At 38.2% G+C, this 13,175-nt stretch overlaps 1 protein-coding gene across 3 annotated transcripts in view; it reads right to left on the bottom strand.

Moving 5' to 3' along the window:
* SORCS1 (sortilin related VPS10 domain containing receptor 1) overlaps positions 1 to 13,175 on the bottom strand; it is a 757,576-nt gene that overhangs the window by 120,783 nt on the left and 623,618 nt on the right. For all 3 annotated transcript variants that reach the window (XM_056804202.1, XM_007479039.3, XM_007479040.3), the window contains exons 11-14: positions 6,455 to 6,557; positions 6,126 to 6,202; positions 2,928 to 3,019; positions 1,013 to 1,120 (exon numbers count right to left, since the gene is read on the bottom strand). In XM_056804202.1, coding sequence (XP_056660180.1) covers positions 1,013 to 1,120; positions 2,928 to 3,019; positions 6,126 to 6,202; positions 6,455 to 6,557 — 380 coding nt within the window. The remainder of the gene's footprint in view (positions 1 to 1,012; positions 1,121 to 2,927; positions 3,020 to 6,125; positions 6,203 to 6,454; positions 6,558 to 13,175) is intronic.

Raw genomic sequence — 13,175 nt, 5'->3', positions numbered from 1 at the left:
GTATCTGTATATATATATATATATATATATATATCCAATTTAACTAAGAAACTCATTTTCTTATAATCAAAATGAGATACAAACACATGTGCTTCAGTAGCTACAGGTCTGTTACAGTTCAAAGTTGTAGGTTATTAAAATATTTCAATAAAAAGGCATAAGTATCTATTGGACAGATAGAAAAGTTTTTTTTTGATGAGATGAATCTTCATTTTAGGACTGTGGGGCATAAGGAAGTTGGATCTGCAATTTCCTCAACGTTAAGGACTACCATGATATAATAACTAACATTTACATAACTTTATGGTTTATGAAATGCTTTACAGTATTATTTCATTTTATCTTCACAACATTTTTTCCATTTTCACAACATTTTTGAAGTAGGTGCTATTATTATTCCCATTCTATAGCTGAGTAAACTGAGGCAGACATAGATTAAGTGATTTTCCCAGTGTCACAAAGTTAGTAACTGTCTGAGGCTAGATTTAAGTTAAGTCTTCCTGACTCCAAATGTACTGTTCTATCCAGTGTACCACCTAACTGCCTCTTGTACAAAAACTTCTACCAGTACAAGTTGATGACTCATCTATAAATCAAACTCTTAGACAGTTTCCTGGAGCATTGCAACAGTAAGTAATTTGTTCATGACCACAATTCTTGTATATGTTGAGGTGACACTTGGATCTAGGTCTTCCTGGCTCCACAGCTGGCCCTCTCTCATTCTTAATATTATACTTTTTTATCATCGGGAACAAATGACAATGGGAAATGACTACCTCCTATCTGGACACATTGGCTCTGCTCACTCTCTAACTTATCCACTGTAACATCCACTGTAACACATCCATTGACTTTTTTACAAAAAAACAAGTTTCTCTTCGCTGATGGAGAGGAGAAACCTTAACAAGCACTCTTAGAAGCTTTAACCCCTTCACCATGTGGAGAAAACTCTCTATGCAGCTCTCTAGGATGAGGATAAAAATATAGTAACTCTTCACAGAATCATACTTACGTCATAATCAGGGTCTCTTCCCCAGGTTCACCCAGGACTCCATCCACAAAAAGAGGGATGGAAGTGAAGCTGTATTTACTCCAAGATCTCCCTTCATCAAAACTTAACCTAGTAGCAAGAAATGCAGAAATAGGTAATTAAGCTTATTAATTAAGGAAGTTACCCACCCAAATAAAAACAAGAAGGAGCAAGTTAGGAATTTTTTAAAGTCCAAGTGACATCAGCAAACTGATAATTGGTCACAAATTATGCTTAATTTCATCTATAGAGACTGACATAAGAGGACTGCTTATCTAGGGAGACCCAGGCAATGTGAAGCTCTCTCAACCAGGGAAAATGGTGTTTAAGAGGAATAAGACATGTTAAAAAAGAAATATACTGGCAGAAATACTTTTATCAGATTTTAGATGTCAATGAGACCTTTTTCACAATCCCACTACAACTCAAATGTATGTATGATAAACAGTTAGGAAAATGTATAGTGTTTGCTTCCCAGTAGGCAGAGACGACTACTTCAGGGCTGGCTTTCAAATAAAAGCAAATGTCATATATTTTATTTCTGTCTTTCATGTATTTTTTCATTTCACACTTACTGAATTCATGCACTATATACGATTCTGATTTCCAAATGACGTTCCGCAATGTACCCCAAACCCAGAAATGTACTCTTCTTCTTCTGAATTTTCACATCATGTGGTATCCCTCATTCCATTGTTATATTCCATTTTATATCATATTCTATGTGTGCTTCTGTGACTTGTGATACCTCTGCTGTGCTAAATCTGCTAAAGGAATTTATACTCCTTGAGGATCAGTCTCTAGTCTTAATCATCTTTGAATCTCCATCGGCACACAAAACCAAGTCTTATCCATAGTAAGTTCTTAATAAACTAGTTATTGAATGAATGACCTAACCCTAGTCAGTTTCATTTAGATGTCACTAAAGATCTTAACTCTTTGGAGTTTTGTGTTTACTATATGAAAGAAATAATCTGAGGGATAACCTGGGAAAGTGGAGAGAAAGTGATGGCTGGTGAACATCCTTTCACCCATAGCCTATGGTTCACCAACTGCCATGCTACCTATCCTGCAGTCTTCCTTTCCTCTTGCTATATGTGCCTTAGAGCCAAGCCTTTGCTTCGCAGTGGGGCTGCTGCTTCAGTATTCTGTTCCCCAACTGAAATCATGATGCTCCATTTGCAGCATTTAAATAATTCATTGCCACAGCAACTCATAGTGGTATTGAAAACAGGATTATGACTTCAAGAGAAGCAGAGCAGCTGAGATCCTCTTTTGTAAAAGCAGGTGGGAAACCATGGGAAATCTCTGGGCTCTAAAACCTGCCCTTTATCCATATGCACAACTCAAAAGGCAGGTCTTACATGTGCTCCTGGGTCTAAACCATAGACCAAGGGGTTCAGGAACACTGTCCAACCAAGAGGGATAGAGAATCTGAGAACCTACATTTAGGTGTAACACGTAGAGAACAGGTGATGAGACCTGTATAAGACAGACAAGGGACTGAGAATTGTTAAAATTCTAATAGGTTCCTTCTGGGAAAACTGACTATAATACATTAACTACAATGAGTTAAACTGCTCAGAAAACATATCTGGGGATCTTCATTAATATATCCCTCTTACCCATAATTCTTTGGGGTGGGAAAGGAATTGTCATTTCTGAAAACCATAATTCATTTTTTTTCTTTTACCCCAAGGGCAGACTTTTTTTTCTATTTTGTGAAACTGCATTCAACAGTTTCACTTTAATAGAGCGAGGGTGTAAATTATGTTCTGATGGATTCTGGCATTTTCCTACAAACACAGGCACAATCTGTCTGCTGATAGCAAGACTCTGGGATGGGTTTTGTAGCTCACAATGATCAGCACTGTGTCACAGCAGGCAGCACCATTACCAGAGATGTCGGATCGGCAGAGATGTGTGTTTCATAGCAACCAAGACCCCACCTTGATCCAGGTACAGAACACTATGCTCTTCTTCAAAGATCTAGAAAAAAATAACAACATAGGAAAGCTGATGTATCCATTTTACACCATTATCAAAAATTAAATGTCAGGGAAGGTTCCAATCAATGAATCAGCAAGATATTGTAGAGATAAGTCTCCCCCTTCTACTTCACACCCCTAAATCTCAGTAAATGTATAAAAGTCACAGAATGGACTTTTTAAGTTGGAAAGGATTATAGGATTGATGTGTTTGTTATCTAAGTTTTTTCATTTTCCAGGATACCAATCTGATCACATTATAGTATGGGGCAGGTTGGGGGGGGAAGAATTAGATTCAAAGTCAGACAACAAAATTCAAATTCCTCGTTGCTTATCTCTATATGATGTTTGAAAATGAATAAATGGGAAAAAAACCCTTTATGATGTGCTTACTATGTGTCAGGCACTGTGAGAATAACTAGAGATCTAAATAGCAAATAAGAGAGCCCCTGCCCTCAAGGAACTTACATTACAATAGGGGAAGATAACATATATCTGAAAATTAAAGTGGGAACAGGGTTGGCTGAGAGTACATGTAAGATCAGGGAAAAGGTCACCTATTAGAAACAGGTCATTTCACACCTCTGGACCTCAATTCCTCATCTATGAATTGAAAAGTTAGCCTCAATAGCCTCTGATATTCCTTCCATCTCTAAACCTACAATCCTGGGATCCTAACTAATGGACAGTTGTGTGATTTGTTCAAGGTCAGATAGCTTACTTACTAAGGAAGCTAGAATTAGATCTTTGGTGTCTTGCCTTGGAGTCTAGTGTTTTCCCCCCACTCCTGCTCCTTAAATGTTGAAAAGTATTTTTGAGGGGAAGTATCCTTGACAAGTATGCTGTTGTCCTGCCAAATCACAGGACTACATGACTTGAAATAGGAGATGTGGGGTTCATTCTTCTGTTTTCAAGATGTGTTGTGTGTCTTCCTTCTAAATAAGGAGAAACTTCTTTTAAGCTCAAAGGTACATAAATCCCCACCACTAAGTCGTATGTCCACTTTATCCTGCCTAAAATACTGCTCAAAGAGCCTCAAACTGTGGAAATTCCTTAGACACATGCTTTCCTTATTCTTGTGCTCTTAGACAATTTTCCTAATAACACCTGGGGAACATTCTAGATATTAGAAGATGAAGTAACACCATATCCTGAAACATACCCTCCACTTGGACAGCATCTTTCTGTGGGAGGAAAGGACTAGAGGGTACGGTGGGGCAAAGAACCACTATGTCCTCTTAATTACATCTCTAACTTCCCTCCCAGGGACTACTTAATTAATCTCACTCTCATTTTCTTAGACACACCTACATATCAGTCTCTAAGTTTAACCACTTTCTTATTTTTTAAAGTACTTTTCTATCCTCTGAGCCCCAAGTAGCACAGTTTAGCACCAAAAAAAAATGATCTGGATCCAGGAGCTGCCAGAGAAAGCCTAAAACAGGTCACCCTCAGCAGGAAATGCAATACAGACTTTTCTCACTGTTGAGTGCACTCACCTGCATGTTAGATTTCAATTTATGATGCTAGTTATTGTATGATAATTAAACGTCAGTGGGTTATTAAAACATATTTATTGAAGTGTAACAACCACGCATTAGACACATATCTTGTTATGATTGCTAAACCTCATTAAGTGCCTGTTTTATAAGCAATGGATACCTAATTTACATGCAGAAGACAGACAGGAGGCATTTGAGCTAAACACATTGGTTTAAAGCGATTTCATTTCTACTTTTCCTGACATATGCACTCTGATGGTTATTACTCTGTCTTCTGCACATGAGATTTAAACATCTCAGAACACCACCTGTATAATGGCTATTTCTTTATGCCGCAATTCTTACAATGTTCTGTCTTCAAGGCAAAAGGAATTTATGGAGGTAACTCAGAGAGAGGCTTATAATCAGGCCCTTCAGGCTTCAGGCTCCCTGAACAACAAAGCCATTGGGTTTCCGACTTTGTTTTATGAGAAAATTTCATTCCGATTTAATTTTGTTTCATTATCGCTTACAGATTTTCCTCTTAATAAAAACCAAACTAAGTCAGGAAATGAATACTAAATAAAACTGACTGGGATTATTAGAGTCATTATTGACTTTCTAAGTCCTGCTGAAACTCAACTCTGATTTCTTGTTTTGGGTGGCAAAGCTGGATTCTTAAAGGTTCTTGTCCCAAAGCTACACCAACTCGGAAGGCTTCAAATACAGGCTGGATAATGAACTACATGCATGCCTATTGTCCGTAGGTCAGTATTACCAAGTTTAGACATGCATATAATTATTAATTTACAGGCTTTTATTGTGCCTATTTATTGTCAACAGGAAAGGTAAGCTCTGGTCTTGAGGAGCTTCAAATATAAGCCTTGTCTACAAGGATTTATTTTAATTTTTAGTGAAAGCCTTTTTACTTTTTTAAACCAACTTTCCTGATCTCACTCAGGTGGAATGCAACTGTCATGCATGGACCTGATCTCAAGGCTGATAGTGTTGAAAGCTTTAACCTGTTCTTTTTCCCACCTGTGATAGTTCACACCTCCTTAGGTAGTCTATTAGCCCTCCATTCTTAAGGGTTTACCATCTGTTGCCAGACATTTGCAGACACCTGATCAGCTTTATCCTTATTCAAGCTCAGAATTTCCAAACTCAAGAGTTTAACCAGCCTCAACCTCCCCAACAGTAGGCACTACAGGCCTGCTCTGCCATGTCTGATGAAGGAAAGCCATTCATGGGGGGGGGGGGGGATTATGTACTAAGAGGTTGAAGAGTGCAAAATCTAAACTAATATTACTCATGTTCTCACTGATGAATTCACATCATTCTTAATCCCTCTCTTTCCCTCTGCTTCTACCTCTTTCTCTCTCTCCTGCTCCCTCTTCACTTTTTTTCTTCTCTCCCTCTCTCTCCCTTTCCCCCCTCTCTTCCTCTTGCTGCCTCTACGCCTGCTGCCCAATCCTAATGTATTATTTTCTTGTTTTAAGTTCTCTTTCAAAAAGGAAAAGCAAAAGAGGTCCATTGAAGTACTGCAGAATAACCTCCCAGAAGGAGGACTGGTGATGAAAGATACATGGTTCTTTGTACCACAGGGACCTGACATGCGTCACTTACCTGCCTCCAGGTGTTCCCGGCATCTGAAGACACAAACATGCTGATATCATTGTCAGACAGCTCAGAACCAATATTACCTAGAAGAGAACACCACCCTTAAAGGAGGGAAATTTTATAAAAAAGAATAGCCATGACCCTCAGTTAGTAGTACACAAGAGTCCCTCACACTATTCTGAGTAAGGATATGTAGTAGCTAAGTGGAGAGATTCAGTTAAAATAAAATAATCTGATTTTTCTCCTTTCCAGTTTGATGATCAAAAACCAAACAGAGATACATACTGTCTTCTAAAATGTTCTTCACAACAGCAGGAACACCAAGACTCCCTTACCTGAAGCCACAATGATGCTTGGAGCTGTGTCACGGCTGGCAATGTTTCCAGAAGTGTACGGGTTGTCAGAGACCTTTAAGTGAAGATGCAGGGAACAGTAGGGCTGTAGAAAGAACAAACAGCACCAAAGACACAAGGGGATTTAATGTGTCCCTCTAAAAGTCTGGATTTAATGGATAACTAGGTGACTCATTGAATTGAGAGCCAGGTTTAGAGGTGGAAGGTCCTGGATTCAAATTTGATCTCAAATATTTCCAAGATCTGTGATCCTGATTAAGTTACTTAACACCCACTCCCCACTGCCTAGCCCTTACTGCTCTTCTGCCTTGTAATCAATACACAATAATCACAAGATGGAAGAGTAAAAAAATAAAAAGTCTGGATTTATAACAAAGGAAGATCTTGTATTAAGTACAACTTAATGGCAATATCCATCTCAAAGCCATGTGGCTGATAACTTGACTTTGAGAGGCAATGTTAAACATTTAAATCTGACAGACAGAAAGATACCTGTGAAATGAATCAAATTTAGATTAAACAAGTGCAAAACTTCAGTTGATATAGTAGTACTGGGATTGTATTACAACTAGTATTATTCAACATAGAAGCTGATAAACAGGTTGCACTTGTAAGCAACAATTTCAGTGAAATTTTAAATAACTTTTATCAATTTCTCTGAGTTTTAATCAAGTTCTTTGATTAAAATACCAGCAGTTTAAAAAAAAAAGCACAATAAATCTTACAGAAACTTCCTTGAGAAGTGCTTTGCTACTAAGTTGTCAAAAAAAAAAAAAAGTTTGTGTTTGAAACCCCCACTCCTTTTCTTCAATCAGGATGATTACTTTCTAATCTTATCAGCTTGGGTTTTTGGAATCACTACTATAGCTCTGTTATTACTTTTATTCTGCTCTGTTGGAGTTACAGCCAGGAAAAATTCAGAGCGCAGCAGAGATTACAATGATTAAATTTATATGGGATAGGATAAACGACAAACTAAAAATGAATGTAAGGAAGAGAGAAACAAAAAAAGGCAGAGGAGATGGAATGAGACACTGAATTAGAGGAGTGGTCTTTGGCCAACACCAGCATAGACTCAGACAAAGATTGTCTTCTGCCTGACAGTTTTCTGTTGGACTAAAAAAAAATGATATTTTCCATTTTAATCAAAATGAGCAAGTCTAGAATTATAACTAAGATGGGACACATGAGGCTTTTTTCCAGGTCACCAACATTAAGGAGGTAGTAGTACATTTTGGGGGGTGCAAATGTTTCTCTTCAAAAGTGATACTTTCTCCCCACAACAATAACTGCCTTAAATCTTGTCTTATGTTGTATTTTTTTGACCAAAGATACTATATAGTTTCCCACTCAGGATTCTGATGCTGTAGTACCCTTCTCCTAGGATCTTTCTCTATAATATACACAAATGTGGAAGCGGGGTACTCTGAGGGACAGGATTAACAACTCCCACTGTGGACGAAATGATGGTCAGACATTCTTTTCTGCCAATATCATGACACTCCCTGGATATGTCTTCATTTTAACTATTATTGCTCTTTTGTATTTCTTTCCTTTTAATTTCATTATGAAATTGAAAATAGGAACAGATGAATATTATTTATACAAAGAACTGAAAAATAGATTTCTATTTGAAACCATTAATACCTATTACATATAGTTTGGCTTTTTAAAAGTGTATAATAAATTCATGTTACATTCAAATGTATCTTACTTATCTTTATCTTCTCTGAATTTCATTTAACCTGTGCGTATATGTGAGCTTTTTAAATATTTCCCCACTGAAAGTCTAATTATGGGAGGGCAGAAAGCACCGAGGACATGTGTTCTAGGAATCAGGAATTTGATAAAGATTTTTGGAATTGAAGTGATATGTTTCAAAATAAAATCACAAGTATTTACTTATATGTATATATGTATATATAAATAGACACATACATTTCTATTACATATTGTTGTTGTTCAGTCCTTTAGTCAGATTTGAATATTCCCAATGCTGTGAACAGTAGTACATCCATAGGGTTTTCTTGGCAAAAATACTGAAGTTTGCCATTCCCTTCTCCTATAGACTAAATCAAGTAGATATTGTGACCTGCCCAAGATTATACAGCTGGTAAGTGTTTGAGGCTGGATTTCAACTTGGGTCTTCCTGACTCTAAGCCCCAGTGCTCCAGACTCTCTCTGTGTGTATTTATTTGTTTTTGTTTTTTTTTACATATTTAAAGGTTAATCATCAATATAACTTTTAATTCTGGGCAAATACTCTGGGCAATCACGGGTTTAGATGCCCATCATAGAGTTAAGACTTCTGAACTTCTCTGAGTGTCCTCAAGACTTAAGGCATAACATACAGGATGATACAAGTAATGTTCTATTAGGGTTGAGACACAATGGACAATCATGTGTACTGTCACACTGAGGATGCAACAACACTGGAATTACTAGCATCCCCCATAAAAGAGATGCCTTTACTGGAATTTTCTGACCATTCCTCCTCTGTGGAGCTAGTATGCAGCCCAATCACATTAGATCCCACAGGTCTATGGACATCTGACCCTGGACATTGTGTTGATGTGCAAACTAAAAATGACATTAAAAGGTAGCTGCCTTTTCAAATACGTGTCTCCTGCGTGGTGTGGTTGCCATGGCTTTTGGCTGCCTGGATCTGCTATTCTAAGAGGCATTGATGCCAGCTCGACTAGAAACATTATAAATGATCTTTGCAGTGCTCTCTCCTCTGTACTCTCATTTGTGGTCCTGGATTGCCCCCAGCTGGTACAAGGAGAATGTTCTGTGACTTTTCTTTTCTTTCCTCTGCACCAAAGTATAGAGTCTCTATAAATACTTGGGAAATCACGTTCCAGCCCCTGAATGATGATCTGGAAAGGAAGACAAAAACTAAAACTGATTTGTCAAGGTCTACTTTTCAGGCAAACTTGTCAAGGATCCGAATTCACTGGGAATTAGACATTCCAGTGACAACTGCCTTCAACACCATAGATCACAATCCAATAATTAAAATTCTAAGCTAATTTTTCCTTGAAGTAGTTAAATGACTTGCCTATGGTTGTATCTAATAAGTATTATATAATAATCATACAATAACAAATCTACTAAGATTTGAACCCATTTCTTCCAGAATCCAAGCCTAGTACTATATTATATCAGACATCATGGAAACCTTGTCAATGGTAGTAGGAGTAGCCATTTATTTTGCCTGTAGAGAAATACTCCTAGTTCATGCTGATTATCAGAGAATTCTAGGGAACTTTCTTCTCTTTCCTCCCCATCAAGATCAAAAACCTCAGAAAATGACTGAGTAAAGAAGCCACATTATTAATGTGAGCCTGGAGAGGAAGGATTGAGTAACCCCAACCAGAGTGGCACCCCTACAACCAGGGCAACCAGCGATGTCTTTCTAAAAGGGGTTCTGCTTTAAGAATTAGTTAATAAATCAAATATTAAACCTCTATTATGGATCTGGTCCTTTGCTAGTTGGAGAGTCAAAGGCTGTTGGATCTGGAAGGGGCCTTGGCAATCATCCAGTCTTATTGTTCAGAACAGGAAATTGGGGCCCACAGAGAGAAGAAATGATTTGTCTCAGGTTATACAGATTGTCAACATTGAGACAGGATACAATTCAGGGCTCTAAACTTCCTACTCCATCTTTTTCTGCTAGATCATAGTATTTTATTTTTCTTCATGCAAAGATTTAAAAAGGTTGAAGATGTAGACCCTGCCCACTAAAGAGACAGAAGAGTCTCCCACCTGGAGTCACAACTTTCATGTGTTCCTACCCTAGTCCCAGTTTGTCCTTTGCAGTCAGGAGGATCTAGGGCCATTATTCCATTTGCTAACAATGTGACTGAGGTAAGGGAATGGGTTTAAAGTTACTATACTTGAAAATCATACTAGGCAGCAGCAGGTATTTTGCGAAACAGAACTGTACCCCTAACTGGGCCAAATAAGGCCCTAGATATGGGTCATACTCATATCTCCTTTCTAACACTAATTTGTATCTCATGGGGGGAAGGAAAAGAGAGGAAATGAGATATACCACCAAGGTATGCCCCAGGGCATCCAATTTCCTGATGCCAGCCCTTTCAGGCAACTAGTGACTATATTTACTGAAAAATGAGGCTTCCTTTTATTAAGTGCTTTATTTTCTCCAGGGACCAAGGGTTCAGCTGGGCTCACATGCTGCCCCTCAGGAGTCCATTCCCAGGACCTTGGAAGGAAGTGAACCCTGCTCTAGTAATACCCCTCTCTAATTGCACTAAGTAGTCTGTGGAGGAAAGAATCCCTGCTGAGCCCCGCAGGTAATCAGTCTAAAAGGCCTTAAAATATGGTCCCAAATTACCCTGGATGTCTTATTTCTATAGAAGGCATTTTACAAGGAACTTTCCATTTGGAGCTGTAATTCTGAACTTGTTCCACATTTAAGGCAGCCCTGCTGGAAAATCTCTTTTCTAATCACTCGGCTGGGCTGGCAGTGACACTGTCACTCTCCAAGTACTCACAATCTCAAATCGCTTTTTATCTCTTTGCTGCCAGCCTCCAGTTCCTGGGCCCAAAGTAGGTTGTTAACACTCTGAATCTCCTAGAGCTCAAAGATTTTCGATCCTATTTCCTGTCTTTGGCAGATTTTTGCAAAGTGATTTTATTCTCTGGCCAGCTCACCGCCCCCTCTTTCCCAGCCTCTTCCAAAGCCTGTGGTGAAACAAATTTAAAGCAGGCAAGTGGCTGGGTTAATAGGGAGGAGGGAAGAAGAAGGCTCCTGGGAGCAGTTTATCTTAGTCATTTTAATTAATCTTTTCTCCATTCTTAATGACCCTAACAATTATTTTTGAACTTCAAGGTCAATTTAAGATCAAGAACTCAGATTTAGCACACCCTGGTTAAGTCTCCTGAGATTAATATTTGGGTCTTTCTCTTCAGCAAAGCTCCTTTCTTGTGTTACTAATCAGTCATCCAATAAAGATTGATCCCCCATACTAGATGGTAATATAAAGTATAATCACAATTTTCAAGTCTTCAGCTCTGGTCTTATGTCTTATCTCAGAATGGCTAATTAGGGCCCTACCCCACTGTGTTCAATTAAATCTCTTTGGCAATTGTTTTCCACACTATATGCTGGCATGAAGGATAATACTGATGATCCAAGATCGTTGTGTCAATGCAACCTTTACTGGCCTTTTGCATAGGCCAGCATGGAATGGCTATCCAGGGAAATGGTTAGTTATAGTTCTTCCAACAATTCTGTCTTTCCCTTGGGACAACAGACTCACAGAAATGCGTGAGTAGCCTACCCCACCACCACCACCATAGTTGCAGTGATTCTGATGAAAGTTGCATAAGAAATCTTCCTATGACATGCACTGACACTGCACATATTCACCACAAGAAAGTCAGGTCATTGTTCTCAGCTTCTCATGATGGGCAAAAGTGACTCCATTCCTGTGACATGAGATTGTTTTCCAAAAAGAATCCTCTCTCTGGAAACAAAGGAGGTTGAATAGAGATGTGATCAGTGTAGATAGTATCCCCTACTTTTCTTTGTGTCCTGGACCCCACTGTCATGAATCTTATAGACTCCTCAGAAGCTCCTTAAAAGCCTAAGATAAAATGCATAGAATTATGAAGGAAATGAATTCTACTGATATCCAGTTATCAAAAATATTTATAAAAAGGTCATATACCTTAGGTTAAAAACCACAGGTCTAAGTAATTGTGCTGATAGGCTCGATGTGACCTTAAGCATCAAATCATAGACTACAAAGACTCCAAGCTACTCTTTGGACATCAAAGAATCTCTTTTTTTTAAAAATCCTGCCTTGATTTTAGTCTGTCTCACGCAATTAGTTCTTAATTATTCATTGGCTCATGTTGTTCTCCAGTCATCTGTCTCATTTTCTCAATCAGATCAGAAGCTCCTTCAAGGCAAGGATCCTATCTTAAAAAAAATACTTTCATATTCTCTCTCTCTCTCTCTCTCTGTCTCTCTGTCTCTCTGTCTCTCTCTCTCTCTCTCTCTCTCTCTCTCTCTCTCTCTCTGTCTCTCTCTCTCTCTCACCTAACATTGATTGACAACTTAAATGAAGTTCAAATGCATATATTAATGATCTATGATTTCTCTCCATATCTGCATATTCTAATATATCTATATACTTAAATAGTCTTAAGAAAATTTTCTGAGTCTCAGAGAGGCTGCATGGCTTTGTCAAACAGCTAAGAATTACCAGAGGAAAGAATGGAACTCAGAACTTCCTGAATCTAAATCTAAATCCAGTCTCCTTTCTACTACCTCAGCTTGCTCCCTTAATGTGTACCATGGAGAATAAAAAAAAATAAATAAAAACAATTAAATGTTTTGTGTTAGCCAAAAAGCCAGTGCAGGCTATACAGGGGCAAGTTCAAGAATAGATAGGCAAATTCAGTGGATGATCAAGTCATAAATTGGCATTAATGGAAAGACAGAAATGTTGGCAGAATGTCCCTGTTATGTAGGAGAACTATTGAATTCTTCTATTCATCTTCCTTCAGTGCCTCAAAGAGAAAATCCTGAGTTGGACAATTCAAGAGACTAAACAATATGACACTAAATATTTTTCTGTCACTTTGGTCATTTATACCCTACTGAAAGGATCTACCACAATTCAGGTTATATTGGATAAGTGCTTACCATGTCCCAAGCCCTATGCTA

The sequence above is a fragment of the Monodelphis domestica genome, chromosome 1 (assembly GCF_027887165.1).
Source record: "Monodelphis domestica isolate mMonDom1 chromosome 1, mMonDom1.pri, whole genome shotgun sequence".
In the NCBI taxonomy this organism is placed as follows: domain Eukaryota; kingdom Metazoa; phylum Chordata; class Mammalia; order Didelphimorphia; family Didelphidae; genus Monodelphis; species Monodelphis domestica.
The sequence above is the reverse complement of the archived record's forward strand: the minus strand, read 5'-3'. Positions and strand labels throughout refer to the sequence as shown.